The sequence below is a fragment of the Schistocerca americana genome, chromosome 2 (assembly GCF_021461395.2).
Source record: "Schistocerca americana isolate TAMUIC-IGC-003095 chromosome 2, iqSchAmer2.1, whole genome shotgun sequence".
Taxonomy (NCBI): Eukaryota; Metazoa; Arthropoda; class Insecta; order Orthoptera; family Acrididae; genus Schistocerca; species Schistocerca americana.
Window position 1 is genome coordinate 335,420,066 of NC_060120.1, and position 22,140 is coordinate 335,442,205.

General features: G+C 39.6%; 1 protein-coding gene across 4 annotated transcripts in view; it reads left to right on the plus strand.

The window, feature by feature from the left end:
* Positions 1-22,140, plus strand: part of LOC124593138 (atypical protein kinase C) — a 760,580-nt gene that overhangs the window by 540,532 nt on the left and 197,908 nt on the right. For all 4 annotated transcript variants that reach the window (XM_047131902.1, XM_047131901.1, XM_047131903.1 and 1 more), the window contains one exon: positions 17,947-18,032. In XM_047131902.1, the coding sequence (XP_046987858.1) occupies positions 17,947-18,032 (86 nt within the window). The remainder of the gene's footprint in view (positions 1-17,946; positions 18,033-22,140) is intronic.

Consider the following 22,140-nt stretch of genomic DNA (forward strand, 5'->3'; position numbering starts at 1 on the left):
TCTTCTCTATCTCCTCCGTCAGACCGATCTGGTACGGATCCCACACTGATGAGCAATACTCAAGTATAGGTCGAACGAGTGTTTTGTAAGCCACCTCCTTTGTTGATGGACTACATTTTCTAAGCACTCTCCCAATGAATCTCAACCTGGTACCCGCCTTACCAACAATTAATTTTATATGATCATTCCACTTCAAATCGTTCCGCACGCATACTCCCAGATATTTTACAGAAGTAACTGCTACCAGTGTTTGGTCCGCTATCATATAATCATACAATAAAGGATCCTTCTTTCTATGTATTCGCAATACATTACATTTGTCTATGTTAAGGGTCAGTTGCCACTCCCTGCACCAAGTGCCTATCCGCTGCAGATCTTCCTGCATTTCGCTACAATTTTCTAATGCTGCAACTTCTCTGTATACTACAGCATCATCCGCGAAAAGCCGCATGGAACTTCCGACACTATCTACTAAGTCATTTATATATATTGTGAAAAGCAATGGTCCCATAACACTCCCCTGTGGCACGCCAGAGGTTACTTTAACGTCTGTAGACGTCTCTCCATTGATGACAACATCCTGTGTTCTGTTTGCTAAAAACTCTTCAATCCAGCCACACAGCTGGTCTGATATTCCGTAGGCTCTTACTTTGTTTATCAGGCGACAGTGCGGAACTGTATCGAACGCCTTCCGGAAGTCAAGAAAAACAGCATCTACCTGGGAGCCTGTATCTAATATTTTCTGGGTCTCATGAACAAATAAGGCGAGTTGGGTCTCACACGATCGCTGCTTCCTTCGCAGCCGTTAGTTCTAAAGTAATTATCGACGAATTATAGTTTTGAAAAGCGGTGCAAGTGTAACATTATTCCACAGATAAAAGAGCCATTTGTCTGCTGGTATTGCGCGGTACGTGCTACGAAACAAAAACAGAATTTGTTCAAGTCGGTAATGTGGCGTGGCGCTCGCACTGTGGACAGTCCGAGAGTCGGCGTTACACCCTTTGCCGTCATGCGGAGCTATCCCCCCCCCCCCCCTCCCCCCCTCACCCCTGCGTCGCCGGCTCTCCACGCACGCCCCGGTCGCTCGAGGCTAATGAGCGCCGCATTCACTGGAGCCCCCTCGCGCCGCCGGCAGTGCGTGAGCTGAACTCGTGTACTGCACAACCGAGACTCGTTTGTGTGTGAAGATGCGCGTCTGGTACCGGCCACAAAACTCACCTATGCGCCGTTATACACTCGCCTCGCGCACCAGTTCGGGCACCAGCGAGGGAACCGGTGCCGTAGTTGCGGTCGTCAGTCCGTAGACTGGTCTGATGCAGGTCTCCACGCTAGCGTGGCCTGGATAAGCCTTTCCTTCTTTGCAAATCTACGGCAACCAACATTCATTTGAACCTCTTAGCTCTCTTCAGGCCTTATTATTTATTTATTTTTCGTGTCCAGGTCTTAGACAACACAAAATAATAAAAATAATAACGAAATTCTGCCAGGCCCTGTTGACTCTCTATTAGACGGAGCTTGAGCTCCAGATTCCGCTGTCTCTATGGACTTATCACTTGCTATATATAGATCTTCTGTGGTGTAAGGATCTGGCAGGTTTCTGCAGAGCAAGCGTTGCTGTGCCCTTGCAGGTCACCACACTGACGGGACTCATCCTGCATCGTGACACTCCTGTCTTCTGTCGGTTTAGTGCGTTCCACGTCACGTACAGCAGATGAAAGCTCGGAACAGATTCCTCTGCAGTGTTCTCTCCAACTCTTTCGGTTAATGAATTTCGCCATAGCTCTTTTCGGCGAGTTCCAGGTGCTGATGGAACTGCTGATGATGTGCGCATGAGGCTGCTCCTTGACTTCAAACAAGGTTTTTGTGGTACATATCAAACAGGTGGTGTCTGGGATCGATATCCTGCTTCTTTTTCTCCATTTTTGCGACAGTTCCTCTTCGGATGTCAAGTGACGCTATACCAGTAATTTGACAGATCTTGGCGACGAGCTCTCGTCATAGGCCGCCAGTCACAATGTGTCCAGTCACATTCAACGAAGTTTCCATCTGTTTTTCGTATGTGTAGTTTCGCCAAACTAGTGCTGCTTAAGAGAAGCATAGTGCCAGGGCCGATGTATGGAGCACGTTTGGCTGCGATCTAGTAAGTTTACGGATGGTGGTGTTGAGGGCAGATACTTTTGGATTTGTTTCTTGGTCTCCCTCTACAGTTTTTACGTCCTAGTATTTTACACACCGCTGTCGTCGTTCTCTCTTCATACTGTAATTGGCATCTTCCGCTAGTGACCCATTTTGTAGCTATATTCTTTCGTCTGTTCGTGGGCCGTCCGCCCTTTGCTGTTGCAGCCCTTTCTTTATAGAACAGGAAATTTATTTTCACTCGCGTTATAGTACCTGAATCTCACGATTGCTGTATGACACAAATGAAAAAATCAGAGACATTTAGATCTTACAGAAAACTAATGGAGTCAAATCTGCAAACGGAAGTATTTGTGAAAACAAACAATCTGTTGTGATTGTATTACCATATTTAGTTGCACCTTGTCATGTTCGAAATCCTGTATCTAGTGCTGATGCTACAGTGTATTACTGGAAAGGTAACTTGAACACGACAATTGCGACTGAACATTTAGGCACTGAAATCTGTATGATGTGCAGACTGCTAAGACGTTATTTCTGCTGACGATATTCCATTTAGTGCAAAGGTTGGACACAAATATTGAAACACCAAAAACACAACACATTACCATGCCTAAAACGGTGTAGGAAAACTGCTGGCATTTAAAACAACTTCCAGTCGTCTAGGAATGGTTAAATACAGGCCATCTATGATTTTCAAGGCAATATAACACTATTCTTCCTGGAAAACAGTGGCAGATTCACATAATGACGATAAAGATCACGCACTATTCTGTCCAAGGGCTCAGTAACACTGATATCTGGTGACTGTAGTGGTTAGGAGAGCTGCGACAATTCATCCTCGTACTCACGAAACCAGTCTCGGACAATGCGAGCTGTGTGAACAAGGACTATGTCGTCTTATAACACACAATCATCATTGAACCTTGCCGAAAACCCTATCGGAACCCTCGCCATGTTTCTCTCTTGAGACCTAAACTCTGCCAGCAATTAGGAAGAGTGTGAAATAAGACTCATCCGACCACATGACTTCCTTCCATTGCTCCATAGTCCCTGTCTTACGGCTTCGGCACCACGTTTTCCTGTTGCAGGCATTTGCGTCACTGATAAATTCTTTTGGAAATCTAGCTCGCTCTGCAGTTTACTGCTCATGGAGCTCCCTTTGTAATGTTTTGGTGTTGGCAGGGTTCGCTGGTGCGACATTCAGTTCTCAGTGACTTTTGCAACTGTTGTCCTGTTTTTTACGTCACAGTCCTCTTCAGAGACTTTGTCACGATCACCCAACACACGTTGTCGTCCGAGTTGAGCCTTAGCGAATGTTTCTCTGCTTTCCCTGTGCGCCGTACAAATCTTCCAAACAGTGCTTCTTGAAACACCAAACACATTGGCTTCCTGGGTTACAGAACCTCCAACCATACGAGCACCAACAGTGTGCCCATCGCTTAGCTCCGACATGATTCACTAACAACTGCATAGAACATTTTTCTGACCACGGCTGGCACTTGCAACGTACTGAGGACATTGCGTGGATGCCGTTCTTGGTCAAATACAACAGCGCAGCCAGCAGGCATAGTTAGCATCTGCATTTATGTTCAAGCATGCCTTTCTCGCGGTGTTTTCATATTTTTGCCAAACCCAGTAGCTTTGGAATAAACTGTGATTGTGGAGTTTTGTAAGACGTTCTCAGTAGGAGACATATGTCACTATTTTTTTTTCTTTCGTTACACTCTTTCAGACTGTGAATCCAATAATTATTTAATAAAGCTACTACTAGTTTCCCCGGCGAAATGTTTATTATGTGGCAAGTATGATGTCGAGAACCTCCGTTTCCAAGGGAATTAGTTACATACTGTCAGCTTTCTCAAGGTCAAACGTACGTTATTCGTGCTTCGCGTGATCTGAAATAACGGTCCTTACATTAATTACTTGTTCTAAGGCATGTTGTGCGTGGACCTTGGGAACGATTGAGATTCGGTACCTGCCAGTACCCAGGTTGTATCTGCTAGGAAGTATCGCCACAGAGTACACTCTAGTTACTGAGTGAAAGTTTCTGGGTAAGCAAGTCTTAAGAGCATCGTCAAAAACAAGTCGGTTGCTTTGTTTATGGAGATTCTAAATTCAGCCTGGTGCTTGTTCCAGAATATTCTAGACTTCTGTTCATCTAGCCGCGATAGATCAGGTATTGCCAGTATAATCTCGTAGATGGAAATAGATTCGGGTATTCTACACCTCAGCTACAGAACAGTCAAATAGTAAGTTCTTTTCGTCCTAGTACCATTGAGGATTCTCCCTGTTTCATTGTCGATTTTCATTTTCGTTTTCAACATCCTTCGTCAGTCGTAAAGAGGCACGTGTAAATATAGGCACGCGGGAGACTTGGTATGCCATACACTACTACGCATTGTCACTCGTGTGCTGTGACTAGGAACATCTGCATTATTGCTCATATCATAATATGAACTCTAATATCATTATCGCTTTTGTGTGTGCCGCATCAGTCAGCACTTACAGCTAAACATATCTACGTGAGTGCATTAGCTCACCTTTTAACGAACACAAATCACTGATTTTTTAAAAGGATCTTTTCGTTACTACAAAACTCTGATGGCAGCTGCATATTCTGTTGATGTACGATGCTGCCTAACGAAGAAATTATTGCATTGTAATATTTAAATGTGCTTTGAGTGACATAATCATCATTCATGTATGAGTAATGGATACTACGTAACTGCACGAGCAATAAAATTAGGAGTTTCGGTGAATCGAAACCACTCAATTGTTATATTTTATTTACACTGATATTCGGCCGTACTTATTTCTCGCGAGCCGTAAATAACATAATATGGCGAGATGAAAAGGAAATAGACTTTGTTATTTAGCGGACATATTAAAAAGAGAGAGAGAGAGAGAGAGAGAGAGAGAGAGAGAGAGAGAGAGAGAGAGAGAGAGAGAGAGAGGGGGGGGGGGGGGAGGGGGCAGTGAGAGTCAGAGAATGAATGGGAGGAGGAAAGGAACAAAGGCTTCTTTATAAATGATGAAATTGCGCCGATCACCTCGACCGTTTGTCAGTTATCAAGTCCTTTTCATTAGTATAGCTGATGATGATGCTGTGTTTTGGGCACACGGTAGCAAGTTCTTTAGCAGAAACATGTATTTTGCCAGGTGTAAAAATTACAATTTAAAAGGATAAAGCAGTGAAGAGAGTCAAAGTAGCGTAGCAGGTATGGCAGGCTGAGTACTTGAATAAGCACTTACTGTGCAACACACTAAAATCTCCATTCCAAAAGCTTTCGGTAGAGTCGACATTGCATAAAAGTTTCACGACACGCTTACTTCCACCATGCGTTCTCATTTATTTGTTGGATGTATTCCGATCTCTGACTTGCCTTAGGCCTTTTACCCTCTACAGCTGCCTTCTTCCTTAATCGCGTCCTCAGATCTTCCCCTTGTAGAAGAATTTAGTGTACTTCTTCCACCTATGCGCGTAACAGTGCATTTGACATCGCACTCTTAATGTCGACGCACCAGCTTTTAATTTCACCGAAGATTGTTTTGACATTTATATATACCGAATCAGTGTGGTGCTCTTCTTATTTATTACATTTCTGTGTGACTTATATTTCTGTATTCCCTTATTTCCTGAACATTTTCGTACTTCCTTCTTTCGTCGACCGATTGATGTATTTCTTCTGCTGCCCAATGTGTCTACGCACTTAAGTTCCTTGTTCCTATGTTTGTCTGCCCAACTTATGTGATTTCCGTATTTAGTGATGTCCATTACGCTTCAAAAGAACTCCATACTGTGATATTTATTATCGCAGTATTTGTAGTCCTACAGAACTCATATCCGTATTCCTTAGAACTTCAGCATCTCACTTCTTTGCATGTTGATAGTTGCAAACGAGTCTCTTAAACCACAATCTCCTCTTCATTACTTTAATTGTGATCCTAGTCTGTATCTGTTCGTCAATACGCCTTACAATCCAGTATCTGATTTCGGAATCTCTGTCTGACCATCATGTAATCCAGCTGGAATTTTCTCGTGTCGGAAGCCTTTTGCGAATATACCTTCTCCTCTTGTCGCTTCTGAGCACTGTATTCGCAGTTGCTAGCTGAAATTTCATATACTATCTCTGTCTTGTAGTCTTTTGCTTGTAACATCAGCCTTTGTACCTGAAGTATTGTTGTTGGCGTTGGTTTGCTATCAGTTCTGATGAATTGTTCGCAGTAACGGTCTCTCTGGTCTGGTTTCCATTTCATAACGAATTCTACTCTCGTTATACCGTTTTTTGCTGCTATTCATATTACACTGTATTTGTCCGACCAGAAATTCTTATTTTCTTTGTGTTTCACTTCACTGACCCGCGTTATATGTAGACTTGTTTCCCTTTGCAGGTGTTCTGGTCTGTTCTGACTAATGACAGCCCACGTTGCAACTCGTATTGGACAGGGTGGAGGTCTGTTGTGTTTTCTGATTAAAACTGGTTCAGCTTCAGTGCAGTGATGACCATGTTTTGGTTAGTAGGTGGCCAATTGAGGGCCTGCAAATAAACCTGTATGCGTGCTAGAAACACTGGACCTACACTTGCTATTATGGTCTGGGGTGCGGTTTCGTATGATAACATGAGCACTTTCGTGGCCATCCCATGCACCATGAGTGCAAATTTTGACATCATTCTGGTGATTGGACCTGCTGAACTGCCTGGGGGGTTTCCAAACAGGATACACTCGCCCACATACCGCTGTTGTAACCGAACATGCTGCCTTCCGCTGCTTGACCGCAAGACATGTCTTCAATCGAGCACATTAGGGACATCGTTGGACGACTACTCTGGCGTCATCCACAACCAGCATTAACCGTCCCTGTTACTGACAGACCAAGTGCAAAAGCATGGAACTTAATCCCACAAACTGACATCCGGCATCTATACAACACAATACAGGCATGTTTGCATTCAACATGCTGGCAGCTACACCGATTTGTAGTGTACCAACATTTCACTTTTGCAATAGCTTATCTCACACTTAACATTAACCTGTGAACTTGCAATGTCAGTCACTTAAGTATGTTACCTAAACAAATATATTGCCAAAATTTCTTTACTCTCGGTCGCGAAATGGACACCACAGTGACCGTCGATCGCATCAAGACCCTCTTTTCAGTTGTGTGTGGGCTGCGAGAGAGTAAAGGTGCCTAGAACGATGTCTCCCGCCAAGTAGGAGGGCCCGCTGACAGGCTTTGCCTTAATGAATGCAGCCCACCTGACACAACTGCCACGCACTTCCTTCTTCATGGCAGTTCTCGGCCGCACTCTGCAGGGGCAGTGAAGACGCTCCTGCAGTCTTTTCGATGGGAAGTATTCGATCACCCACAACACAGCTCTAACTGGCTCGTCCTGGGTATCATCTCTGTTCACATGAAACGCTGGATACGGAGACAACACTTGGGCGCAGGGTACGCGCTATAGACCAGCGTAGAGAATTATCGGAAAGCACAGGCTGCTGCCTTCTATGACGATGGTGTTGGGAATTTGGTATAACGCTCCGACAAATGTCTAAGTCGGAGCGGCAACTATGTAGAGAAGTATCTGGAAAGTCTGGCTAATTCGCGCACATGAAATGTTTCTGATTTTCACTGTGGTTTCCATTTAGCGACCGATCGGAACTTACTTCCTGGACAACCTTCGTATTTTGTGGTGTTGCGATGTTTTTCCTTTAGTGTCGTTATAGCTGACTATCAACAAATGCTTTATAGACAGTCTACAGAAACTCTTGTTTCGGTCATCAGTCCAATTTATAACTTATTTCATAACAGAAATATTCTTTCCGTAGCTGTAACTATGGGAGCGATTGCAAAAATGTGTTGCAAAGTTTTCAAAAGTTCTGAATATTCATCTTGAGAACTATCGTTCATGAAATCACACAATCTGTCAGATACAGTTCTCTCTCAAAATGATGATCTGATTTCAGATTTGAGCTTAGAAACGTTATTAGGCGATTTATTTCCACTTACCTGCGCATTGAGCGTTCTGTCTCATATACAGTTCTTCCTTCTCGTACAAATGGAAATCCATTCGTCTAATCGTCCCACAATTTGCACATTCGAAAGTTAATTACACTCATAACAGCTAATATCGATGACTACGCCACGACCAGAGCTGAGTCGATTCGCGGTACGCTGCACTAGATGAGCGAAGCTGAAGATAAAGTCGCAGTGCCACGACAGTCTCCGGGCGGAGTGGCCGAGCGGTTCTAGGCGCTACAGACTGGAACCGCGCGACCGCTGCGGTCGCAGGTTCGAATCCTGCCTCGGGCATGGATGTGTGTGATGTCCTTAGGTTAGTTAGGTTTAAGTAGTTCTAAGTTCTAGGGGACTGATGACCCCAGAAGTTAAGTCCCATAGTCCTCAGAGCCATTCGAACCATTTTGAACCACGACAGTCGACGATCGCTTAATGTGTTGCCAACCTGCTTTTATCTCCTCCAATTTGTGCCCAGTTAAAATTTAAGTCCGCCAGAACACACCTGACATCATTGAACAATAACCTGTCTTGGAAGTTTCGTTTTGTTTACTGTTGTAAAATTTGCAGCCGCTGGCTGAAATAGTGCATTAAAAACGGGTGGAATCCGCATAAACCCAGTGATTTGGTAGCCCTTTGTCTTAAGGGGAAAAAATGGACAAAAGGACAAGTGCGAGTAAGACTTGAGCTCTCAAGATTTCGTACAAATTTATGTACATACACCGATGAGCCAAAACATTATGATCACTGCCCACCGCGACATTAGATGCCGCCTAGTCGCGTTGCGGGCACGTGACGCGATGACAAAAGTATGTAAGCGGTGCAGACATGGACGGGTGAACACCCAACACAAGGTATGGGCTGGAAATGGACAAATCTACCCAGAAAGCTGTTTTGCCAAAGGGCAAATTATTATTGAGCAGAGCTTGTGAAGGAATATCTCGAAAACAGTCGATTGTTCACGTGCTACTGTCGTGAGCATTTGCGGAAAGAGATAGTACAGTGAAATTACCGCTAGGCGGTAAATTGTTGGACGTCCACGAACCTTCACAGACTATGGTCGGTTATTCAATCTTTTTTTCATGATTACCTCGTCCTTGTCAGCTCCCTACCGGAGATGAGAGTGGTGGACTAATCGGGAATACTTTGCCAATGCAGATATCATTACGACACTTTCTCAGTTACAGGCCATAAACTGTGTAGACACACATCATGTGTCTTTGATGTAGTGGTTTCCATAGCGTTCTGCAGCCTCATGCCGTTGATCATGGCAGATTCTTCAGTTGTTCAGTGCAGTTTCCCCAGGAACTACCGTATGTCCGCTCCTCAGCCATCTTTGGCAATGTCGGTGAGTGATTGGGCTGATAGTTTTATTCAGAATTTAATCAGTGGCTAGTTCGAACACAAGACCCAGTACGTTTTGATTATTGGTCAGACGCGCTGTCTTTAAACCAGTGTTAGGTATACGTAGTGTGAAAGATTAATCCTTTTATTACTGAATATGAATTAATTTTTTTCAGTTGTTGTACACTACTGTGTAAATAGACAGCATGCTCACCGCTAGGGCCGTTGATAAGACATAGATACATCGATATATATTTCAAAAGGTGTCGGGAGGACGACGGCTCAATCCCACGTCCGGCCATCCTGATTTAGGTTTTCCGTGATTTCCCTAAATCGCTCCAGGCAAATGCCGCGTTGGTTCCTTTGAAAGGGCACAGCAGACTTCCTTCCCCGTCCCTCCCTAATCCGATGAGACCGATGACCTCGCTGTCTGGTCTCCTCCTCCAATCCAAATGGTGTCGATATATAAAGCCAATATTTCCTTCCGCGATTAATCAATATCGAATTGGCAATATCGAACGCCTATATTTTTTCATTGTTATATCTTTTTCGCAGTTTTCGATGACTATATGAAATTGTTCTTTTGAAATTGTAATAGAATATAATTTTGCTTTCACTGTGTGAAGGAGTCTTAGTACTTTTTGTGCTTTCATCACGTCCAGTCTTTCCCTTTGATTGTGTGAAGCAAATATAGGTGGCACAAAGTAGTAGTCCGATTGCAATTGAGGATGGCGCTATGAATGGAATAACAAGATTTCCGACGTGAAGAAATAACACACCAGTTGCGTAAGAAAACAATTTTAACTCAAGTATTGTACCTTTTCTTCACATTGTCAGTCTTCAAAAACAGTTGCTGAAAATGATGAACAAAAATCTAAATGAAGAGATTGGTCTTTCTGCTGGATGGAGACGCGTGATGGGGAAACGGCTGAAGTAATTGGCGCTTGGCGCTGCTAACAGAAACTACAACGCTTAACTTCACCATGCAATTTTGCTGGGTTGCAAACGATTGGGGAGAGAAAAAAAAATAGGGAAGTCGAAGTGTTCCGGGAAAATCCGTTGTGTGACGAAACCGAACGATGGACCCATCGGACACCTCTTATTGTGCCACTTACATGCAGTTACCATTGTTAGCAAAGTGGTTATACCTAAACCTGAACATGCATTGTTTTCCTTTCAGCTCTTTGCACTAAGAGGGATAAGCAGGCTGCTACGGTGTTGATGTACAGAATATCGAATAATAAATCAATACTTAAATAACACTTATAAAACAGGCAGTATATTTACAATATGAGACGATAGTTTTGTATACCAGTGCCTCGATAATTTTTCCGCCGGTATATCGATATATCGGTCCTTTCTTTTGATAAATCGAGGCCCGATAATGATATTTTTGTAAATATCAATGTTTTGGATTAGAAATTTTTATATCGTTTCTAATATGAAAATTGAAAGTAATTATTTTCAAATATATTGTTTCTTGAAGTGCATTTCATTTTCTTCATGTTGTAGGCAGTCTTGACGTATGTAACGTTCCCGAGTGATGCAGAAAGATTCTGCGTTCATCTCATGTGGAATACTTAAGTATGTGCTTGTCAACACATATATTCCATATTCTCCAAATAATTACAGAAACGTGAATAATGAATAAAACCAACTTTTTTCACGTCTCTCTTCCTGCCAGCTTCTGATTGAGTAAGAAAACGAAGATAATACACAGGGGGAGGGGGGGGGGGGGGAAATTACAAATGAGTTTCTTCTCAATCATTTTTTAAGTTATTTTGAAAGTTTATAATGAACAAAATTACAATTGGATAACCAAATTTTGAAAAATATCCAACATTTGAGAAATAAATAGCTTTTCGTAAACATAATAAAATTAATATTTTTGTGTTAGATTCATGTTTGAGCACTTACTCTGTGTAGAAGTGTAAAAATCTATACGATGTGCGACATTACAATTTGAACTAAACTGTATCGTATAGCAAATTTATGAAGTGTATCGGGTTGTTCAGTACATTGTGAATGTAGCCCACTGGCCATTTGAGTTACACTCTGTAAAGGAAATTCACACATGACACTAGTGCGACAAAGTCTATAGTATTTTTCCATCGTTGCTATCGTATTGTGTAGACATGGCAGTAGTCATAGAAGCAATTAAAATACGCCTGCTAGAATCGTAATAGGTCGATGCAGATCATGCGACAGTGCAGGAGAAAGAATTGAGAAAATTAATTTGAAATACTTGTTAAGAAGACGACCTCGTTTTTTGCGAAACCTTGTTGGGTAAATTTAAAGAATCTGTACTGGATGAGATCTATCCTTCCATTCCGTTACCACAATGATGAGATCCATCCTCCCATTACGTTGCGACAATTGGACAAGTTAATGGGAGTGGGATAAGAGAGATTCAGTTTCGTTTTCACCACGCTCTGTACGCTAAAGGAATAGGACAAATAGTTGATAATATTGTACGAAGTACTCTCTGCTATCCAGTGTACGTGGACTGTGGTGTGTGTATGTAGATGTAGAAGAAAGCGACTATGCAATTTTTTACGAGCCTTTAAAAGATTCACATGGATTAATTTAAATATGTCTCGTGGAATCTGGGTTAATGTCTTCGAATTGATCCAACTTTAAGTATACTCCCGAATATCTTTCGTGTCGTAAGCGCAGCTTCATATCCCTCGTTCAGGAGGATAGGAAGTCTTCGTTTTTTGAATATGCCATGGGTACTTGTTGTACCCATCTTGATTCATTAGAACTTGATTACAATTTTTAATAAGCTCAGTATCGACGATTTGTTGAATTCTAAATCGTTATTTCCACTGTTTATATGTATTATTAAAGCAGATTTGTCTGTTTTCCTATATTCTTATGTTCTGTCGATATTTCTTCTCATTTTCCGGGATATCTAAGAACTTAAGCATAGCCCAGGAGTTCCCAAACTTTTCCTCTGACAGAACACTTGAGGGACTTCGATTGAACACGTTGTTTATTTTGAAGATTAGTAATCTTTTAAAGAATAAGAAAAACTTGGTTTACTCAGTGATTACTTCAATTTTAAATCATAACTAATAACACAGAAGTTATAACATTAAAAAAAAAAAAAAGAAATTAGTATCATCAAGAGAGATAAAAAAAACAATCATGTTATTAACAGTTTATCACTGAGCTCTTACTCTTTTCCCGCGGAACATCAGTGTTGCATAGTCTTTACTTATTCAGTCAATGATGCATGCTGCATCTGTTGTGAATCGTCGTCAAAAATCTCTAGTTTAAGATTTAGCCTTCGGTATTGACTGACATCCGATATTCCACAGTTATATGCTGGTGGTGGTGTGGTTGTCTTCTATCCGCTGCAAATATCTTTGGAATACTGTTTATGTACACGGCTAGTAAAAAACGCTGTAGGCAAATGAAAAGGCTATATGTCCCATCAGAAAAAAATAGAATTAGACCTCATCCTTTGTTGTCTGTCCTAGACTGCTGAAACACAAAGTAAAATAAAAATAAATTATAGTTAAACTCAAAAAAACGTGCAAAACTCAGAATCTGTTGCTCCAGTTGTATACAGTAAAATACTATTTGTGGACTGTTTGCGCAAAAAATAAGTAAATAAAAAAACACCGGCGGAAAAGTGGCTTCTGTATGCAATGTTCTGCGCATTAAAGAATAGTAATATTCTGATTATCGTCCAGGCGGAATCCAAGCTTTTCAGACAAAGCAGCGGTAATGAGTTTTTCTCTCAGGATTTTAGAAAAGCCTGGTTAATAATAAGCTGCAGTAACGTTGGAGGACGCTAATAACATTTTAAGTTTGGCAAAATTAAATACTTTTTGTTCTGCTGTAAACTGTTAATTTGTTTGCCGCAGCCATAAAATTGGCGGAAAATAACAGTATGGTAAACGTCTTGTTATTACACGTCGAAGAGCTCTATTCATTTAATGAGCCGAATATTAGACGAGGAATGGCGCCAAAGACATGAGGAAGCTTTATATGCAGTATTACGACGTCATTTGCTTTGCTGACCTCGTAACTTCCAGCAAAATTTTAGCGATGAATATTTGGGCTTTATATCTTAAGTCCGATTTCCAGAGTCTAGGGAGCTCCATCTTAAAATAATAATAGTGGGAGCATTATGGTACTAGAGTGATGAATTTCACGAAATTGAATATTGATCCATGCAGAAAACAGGGCATGTAATGAAATGACTCTCTTTCTTTTATTTACTGTATATAAAATTGTATAGATAAACTGGTCTAGATAACTTTCTTATGGAATAGATATTCTCTTCATGCTGCTAAACCAGCAAACATGGTGTACCTGAAAGAGTAGTCTCAACTTTTAGATAGCCAAATTACTTTGACAGTGTTCGATTTGGTTCTATGATAAGTCATCGTCCTTCACTTTTTTCATATGGGAAAGCAGCCATAACAGAGCAGAACACACTGAATTTCGTAGTGGGCCAGAATGTGGTGTAACCAAATTTTCATAGTATGAGGATTTGATAAAGTGGAACTTTCTTATACTGCGCACTGTAAAAGGTGTTATGTGGATGTGTTGGTAGAGGTATTAAAAATTACCCTTGTACAGGATAAGCATATATATTTTCAATTGAAAATGAGTACATATCAGCTCAACTATCCAAATATCTAAAATAATAATAATAATAATAACAACAATGCTGTTCTCTGATACATAATATATGAACACTTAAGATTGTGTGCTGCAACTTGGTCCCTCCTCATTGTGTTTTTCTGAGGTTCCCACTTTTTCAAGAAGGGATGTTTTTTCCTTGTGTCATAACAAAATTGTGAAAATTATAGTTACAACTAGTTTTCATTTTCATCACACTTCTCATTGTCTGCATCGAAAGTCAACTTTTTTCGGATGACCAGTATTTTGAGGTAACACTGAACACATTTTCACAGTCTACATTGGTTCCTGGAATAGCAAAAGTGAACTCCACAAACCTCTTGAATTCTTCATTTAACTTACACTCAGCCTTCATCAAGCATTGTAGGATAATTTCCCATCTTTTCTGAAGACTCAAATTATTGGTTCTTGGGGATTCCCAAGTGTTCTTTTGTTACTCGCTTCATGGAACAGTGCATATCAGAAATAGTGTTTTCAACATCATGGCACTCAGTAATGTTTTTGTACAGTTCAAAGCATGTATGTGTGTTACAACAGAATTTAAAAGCAACTTCCTTAGTTCCAGCATACCTTTAATAAAATGTTTAGACCAATTTTTGGGTATAGGACACACTCTTCGTAGAATGCCCTGAAAGTTTCCTGAAACTGAGTTCTACAGACAACAACATTCTTTACTAATGTGTTCTACAGTGCTGTGACTGTAAGTAGAATAAATGTTTTCATTTGCCTACCTTCTAATGTCGGAATTAAATTGTTATATTCTATTGCATCTTCAGTTACAGTAATGTAGTCCCTCTTTATTTGTGTAAGAAAACTACCGAACAATTTAAGTTGTGCATGAATAAACAGAAACCACAGTTCAGTGCCTTCCTCAAAGAACTTTTTTCAAGTTATTGGGAAGTCCATATTACGTAAAATGTATCTCTTTAATGATTCAGACAATTTTAGGATAGATAGATAGATTGATTTTTTATTTGGTCCAGTTAGATTGGTACATTATGTACTGTGTGTGTACCTGTAATATGGAACAGGTCAACTTAACCTAATATTTTAAGATATTTAGCCTACATATTAAAATACAAAACAGCATACGTGTTATTTACACACATCATACTACAATCTTTTCAGTTGATTACCGTGAATTCATAAAAGTAGTAACAGTAGTCCTCATTCTTTACATATACTTCTCTACTACACAATTATTTTTTCCATTAAGTAATCTTTTAGACGTTTCTGGAATGTCCTTTCACTCTTACTGTCCTGTAGACTCTTCGGAAGATGCTTTACGACTTGTACACCTGAGTATCGAGGACATTTTTCCACAGCTCACAGTCTGTGCTGTAGACTTCTCGGCTGGCCTTCATTTCTTGTGTCATATAAATGAACATTTACATTATTTTTCTTGTCATGTGTGGACTTCGATAAATTCCACCATGGGGAAGAGAGAGAGAGAGATCCAGTGAGTCTTCCCATGTTGCAGCACTTGCTGTTACTGAATTCCAGTAGTCACAGAATTCTTTCAGCTTATTTACACATTACGACATTACAAATGTCAAAGTGATCATATATCTTGTAACTGATGTTGTTGGTGTAAACGGGTATTGCCTTCACCTTGCAGATTCCAGTGGATTATGAATAACACATGCTACTGTCAGCATATTGTTCTTAAATGTCTTTTCCAGTATATTGTGTACTCGTTACCTTAACCTGTATTTGTAAGAGCGCTAAACCTGAAAGATGAGGTATCTGTGACATAAGCAAAAATTCTTCCTTCCAGCATATAACATATTAGAACAGATTGAACACATTCCACAACAATATTGGCAGTATCATTTGGAAGAATGCCTACTCACAGAAGCCTCATGTTTACATGAGTATTTATGTTACCAGTCAAGCTGGAAAATTTGCAGAGTCGAATCAAAACAGGAAGCATATTCTTGTCATTCCTATTTAATGCACCACGTGCTACTCCAATGAAATTTTCTGATTTAAACTCGTCTCTTAACATTTCTTCAAACCAGTTATTCAGAACATTCATAACGTTAGCTTCTGATTTAGCCCTTGCAACAAAAATTCGTTGATGACATGACTTTTTGAGAAGAGCGTTTGTACAGTCCACAGTTTGAAACTGTTGATTATGGGCAACATTAGAATATGACCATATGATGTCTATGTGGTGCAATATCAGCTTCTCAGAAAACAGTTGTTTTGCCTAAAACACTGTTTCTAACCTAGTTACTTTGTTTTACTTTTAGATTATGCAGTGGTGTATTTAAATGCTGCTCAATATGATGCTTCCCTTTGTTCTGAATTGATAAAACTACATTGCAGGTGGCACATTTAGTCTTGCAGTCATAATCTGTAATTTGCTTTATTCCAGGATAGTCACTCTCAAAAATTAATTTCCAACGTGCCATTTCAGTTTTTGCACTGAGTAGTTGTTCACTAGTTGATAATACACAGCCCACAAGTGGTGGTGGTGGTGGTGGTGGTGGTGGTGGTGGTGGTGGTGGTGGTCAGGGAGGGGGTGGCAAGGATTTAATAAAGATAATCATACAAGTCACAAATGCAAAGTAATTTAACATAGACCCACATAGACCAGCACATGTACTGTCAACTCAATATGCCACATTGTCACGCAATATGCTAAATCAGTTCCCATCAATATAAACATGGCATATAGGATCAAAAGAATGAAGCAATAATATTCAGTGGTAAGTGAGCATCAGGTTGGCTGTACATAAACTTAATAATTGGCACCAATGCCAGCTGGTTCTGTTCTCTGTCAAAAACAAATGAAATTATTGCTGCCAACTTTGAATCCAAAGTATGTTCAATGATGTGAGAATGGGGAATGCAAAAAAGTTCACCACACGTAAATGAAGGAAAAGTGAAGAGTATATAGAGGATAAGATAAAAATGAGTACTCATGCTCGTTTTTTTAGAGCATGTATGGTCATCGTGCCCTTGGAAGATCAATGCTCTCTACCCTTAATATGTCTTTCTATTGACACCATTGTGTCACAGCAGATAAAACATAGCAACTTATGAGGTTGGGGCACCATTGGATAAGTAATGACAACTGATTAGAGTCAGTCTACCATAAGATGGCATCACAAAACCTCCAAAAACCCCTGTAAGGAGAGTTCATTAATCAACATCCAGTTTTGGTCAAGTATTATTACATCAGGTTAAAGGAAGGCTCCTTGGTACCAAGTACATAATTATCATCATTTACAGCGTGTGTCACGTAAACATTTTTTTCTTAGTTGCTAAAATAAATTCAGTGGCAGTGTGTATAAGTGACAGATGCTGCAATGGATACAGTGGATGATAATTATGTGCTTGACACCTGGGAACTTCCCTTTAATATTGTGTAAAATGATTCGAAGATAGTTGCAAGACTGAAACTGTTTGTGAACAGATAAATTCACAATACAGCAACTGTTGGTGGTTTTTGAATGCCATTCGTTTAATATGTTGTAGCTGTGGAGTGCTGTTTACAGAAAATTCTGTAATATTACCTGATTAATGTAGTTTTAATTCCTCTGTTACTTTGTAGTAAATTTTTGTTGATACTAATGCTGGTGTTGCTTTTCGTTTACCTCGGTGAAGTACGCCTATAACTTTTCTCATAAAATTTTGTTATTCACTTTGTTAAATGTGGCACATACTCACACTGATGTGTAAATTTCTTGCATTGACATTTAAATTATTGATATTCAATAAAGTATTTTGTATTATATTTGTTTGGCAGCTGGTAATGGATCTTTTACCTCTTTTTCCAGGGAGTATATATCGACGAGGTGCTCGGAGATGGAGGAAGTTGTACCGGGTCAATGGACACATCTTCCAGGCGAAGCGGTTTAATCGAGTAAGTTAAAGAGTTTTTTTTTGTGATTATAGAATATTTTGAAGATTATGCCACTCTTTTTTTCTTGTAATGTGCTATCAGTACAGGTGCACAAGAGAGCTGTATGAGTTATAAATCTGAAGTGCATATATTACATACCATTGTGCATTATAGTGAGAAGTTCTTATGCTTCACACCCAGAATCCAAAATGAGTGATGTGTTGCAATGATTACATTACTGAATTTCCATTTGCAAGGACTGAGACTGAAATCCTTATCTGGTCATACAGACTTAGATTTTCCTTGGTTTCTGTCATTTCTCAAAAGGACATTGCCAATTTTCTTCCCCTCCTTGCCCAGTCTGAGCTTGTACTCCATCTCCAGAGACGTTGTTGACAGCAGCTTGTTAAATCATAATCTTGTCGCCTTCCTTTCTAGAATCCAAATTTTTTCATGTCATGTGCGGACATAGAGTCAATACTTCGTTTATTTACCTTGTTACAAAATGATTTCTGTGGAAATGCACTTGTTATAACAGAAATATGGTGCAGCATATTATGAGTCTTTTTGTACTAGAATTGTAGGCCAGCAGATTTCCTCGCAGAAATTACGCTTTTTGTGACTACTGTGCTACATTGTAACAAGATTGGATCATTGTCTACTGTTATAATTGAACGTGTATCACACTCTATTAGACTTGGATTATTACTATGCCTTTTATATTTTGTACCTTTACTCAAACCTCAAATTCTTTCTCGTTTGTAGTTCACTTACTGGAATCCATGAAATTTTATCTGCAGTTGCAAATCTATTTTCCTGATAATGCAATTTGCAATAAAATTGAATGGTTTCATGTAATACAGCCTGCCATTCTTTAGAAGTGAAGCTGCTATAAACAAAATTTGCATCAGACACCAAAATATTTTGTCGTTCTTCTGAAATGTCTTCCATGGATGCAGATACTTTTGCTGTCCACCATTGTTTATCTGTCAACACAAGGTTTTTCTGAAATGGTGCTGTATCTATTACATATTTATGAGTATTGTTCGATTCGTCATTTGATACTTGAACAGCTTTACATAATCTTGATGCAAAGTCTCTCTGGTAGCAGTATCACTGTCACAGTTGTTCTATTTAATACATTCTCAGGCAATGAATGGAAATGCCATTACAGGATGCAAAGAGATTTCTAAGTGGTTCTTCACAATCATAATTGTCTCTGTAGATAATGACTGGCACTTTAGAAAAAATATCCGTCAAGTCATGGCAAGCCGCAGTTAGTTTTGTTGACTGAGCTGAGTTTTAATTTTCTTTTCATGGCAGAACTGTCGGTGAATTAATTATCATTGTTCTACTAACTGTACATCACACTGATATGTGTTGAGCATAGAGCAATACAGTTATGTCAGCTTTCTTCCCTTGTGGTTAAGTTGTGGAAGGCTGTACTTCAGCATGAGTTACATGTACAAGATTTGCCTGCTTCTGTTTAGAGTGAATGTATCAAATTACTCCAGAAACCACACAGCTAAAGCACAAAACTGTGTAATCTCACATGCTGAGTCAGAAGAGTAGCAAGACTGAACCTGGAGCACTGTCCGTCAACACTGCTTTAAGTTTTCTGTTGGTTCTGAAAGTTTCTCAAGGCATTGACACTTTTTATAAACTTTGTGTACACTATACAACAAAATTTTATGCTAGGATAATAATTTCAGGAGCTTAATTACCAAGGACTGTTTATTTTATTCACATAAATTTCCTCCAAAACTTCACTGAAATGATGTCCACTGGTATTGTATTCCACACATGCTGTGTTTCACTGTGAAGTTATGCAAGACAGATTCTTCAACTAAAGTGCACGTCATTTATGGCGGCGGCCGAGTTTAGGTTCGTTCTGCGCATCTGACATCACAAAACACAGTCAGCCAATGAACAGAGAACGACGTTGCCAGAGCTCGACTGCAGTGCAGAGCAGGGACAAGTGTCTTCAGTTTTAGAAACATTCAGTCATATATAAAGTAATTGAACAAAAGCAATGTCTTGATTGCAGACTTTCTATAAAAGAAAGTTTGGAAAAAGCATTCTTTATACCAATTACTTCATATTCTATTAATTAGTTGAACAAAACAAGCGATAAGCCTCCTAATTCAGGTGATATCAAGGAAATTCATTATCACTAACCGCTTTTTCGCAATAATGAACAGCGGTAATTGTTTATTTCCTATTGTAATTCGACAAAACGTGAATAATTCGTAGTCATACCAACAGTGTTCTTCAGTATTTTGCGTGATGCTTTAAAGTCCTCCAGGAATAACGTTGATTGACGAGCTGCGTTAGCGTAATCATGAAGGTGTTTTGCTGCCAAGTAAAAGGTTCTGAGTTCAAACCTTGTGTGGTGTTTAATATTTTCTTTATTTAAAACAATATCGAAGTGTCTTAGCTCATGAATTTTATTCGTTTGAATGTAATTATTTGAAATTTCTAGTGGCAACTAAAATCGACCATACAGAAAGTATATGCTGTGGACTTTTACCTCTGCAAACTCTTCAAAATTTCGTGCAATGGTTTACTGCATTTAATGCTGCACAATAACTGCGTTGAACATCGAAACAAAATTAAGTAATTTATCGGGGGAAGGTATCAGTCAAGAAGATGAATAAAAATAAAATTTTTGGGCCAAATAGTTTTTGTGAAATCGAATGATAAGTGTGTCAAAGCAGTCGCAATACCGTGTGTCTGCACAGGCGAGCAGTGCAGTGATGACAAAATCGCGCACAGCATGGAGTGCGGGGAGCACGTCTCTGTAGCAGCGAAAGGGTTAATGTGGCCGTGGTGGCTTTACTTCATAAACTGAGCGCTCCCCCCTAAATGTAAGTTTGCGAACTATACTATGGCGCTGCTTCTCTTGGTGCGTGTAACTGGCAACACAGCAATCTCTCGCGTCTGGGCGGACATGCGCGAGCTGCCAAGATAAAAGAATTGAACTATAATCGTCTTGAGTGAACCTGAATCTATGAGGCATTACTTCCAACTGACATGCTACTGCAGAAACTTACATTATTGTGAACAGTTATCAGCCCTTTAAAGATTGTATTTAGTTTTTTATTCTGTGGTAATATTGTCCAGCACTGGAAGTTCATCCAATAACTAAAGATTTATACTCTCACATCTTCCCACTCACAGTTGTGTACATTCCAGGGATGTTTTAGAACATAATAACCGGATATACTGAAGAAACACAATTCATTAAAAAAATACATTCTAGTTTATTTGCTTAAGAGAGCACAAGGGAAGGAGCATACAAGCTAGGGACATGATGCTTGAGAGAAAGAGGGCGGAGAGATTGGGGTGAGAGAGAGAGAGAGAGAGAGAGAGAGAGAGAGAGAGAGAGAGAGAGAGAGAGAGAGAGAGAGAGAGAGAATGTAAATTTAATCTGGTTCTTTAAATAAATAGTACTTATAACAATATAGGAAACTGAGGATAAAAAAAAAACTCTGTAAGTGGGACTAACTCCCACTTCCTTTCATTTTCAGCCTGTTAAAAACTCTATAATGGAGAAGGTACAGACCTCTGTAAGTGGGAATAGTATTTCTCATCAGTGCGACCCCATTAACTTCCATCCTCATAAGTCTACCACAGAGCCACAATACTCATTTAAACTAATGATCTCATTTTAGAGTATTTAAAGGCACTCAGAAAACTTGAAGGCGTTATAAGGAAACAACTAATTTACCTGCACAATAATTTTATCCAGAATTTGAAATAACTGTATATTTATATGCTTTTTGTATTAAATTTTTGAATCTAGTTAAATTATAAATCTATAGATTGATGGAATGTTCAGTTATTGATACACATTTGGGAATGTTACACATTGTAAATGTTTTCTGTTACCATTATTTGACAAGTACTGTCACTGTGTGGTAGAATGCTGGGTTGACAAGTGGATGATTTGTTTTTGATTCCTGGCTGATGAAAATCCTTCAGGAATGGTGCATGTTCAATGAGCATTTCTGTAAAGTGCAAAATACATAAAGATGGGAAAAAATAGATAGCATTTGAGACTGATAATTGCTGGATTACTGGTTTGAGACTTTTTGGTCATCATTTTTCTGTTTTTCATTTCTGTTTG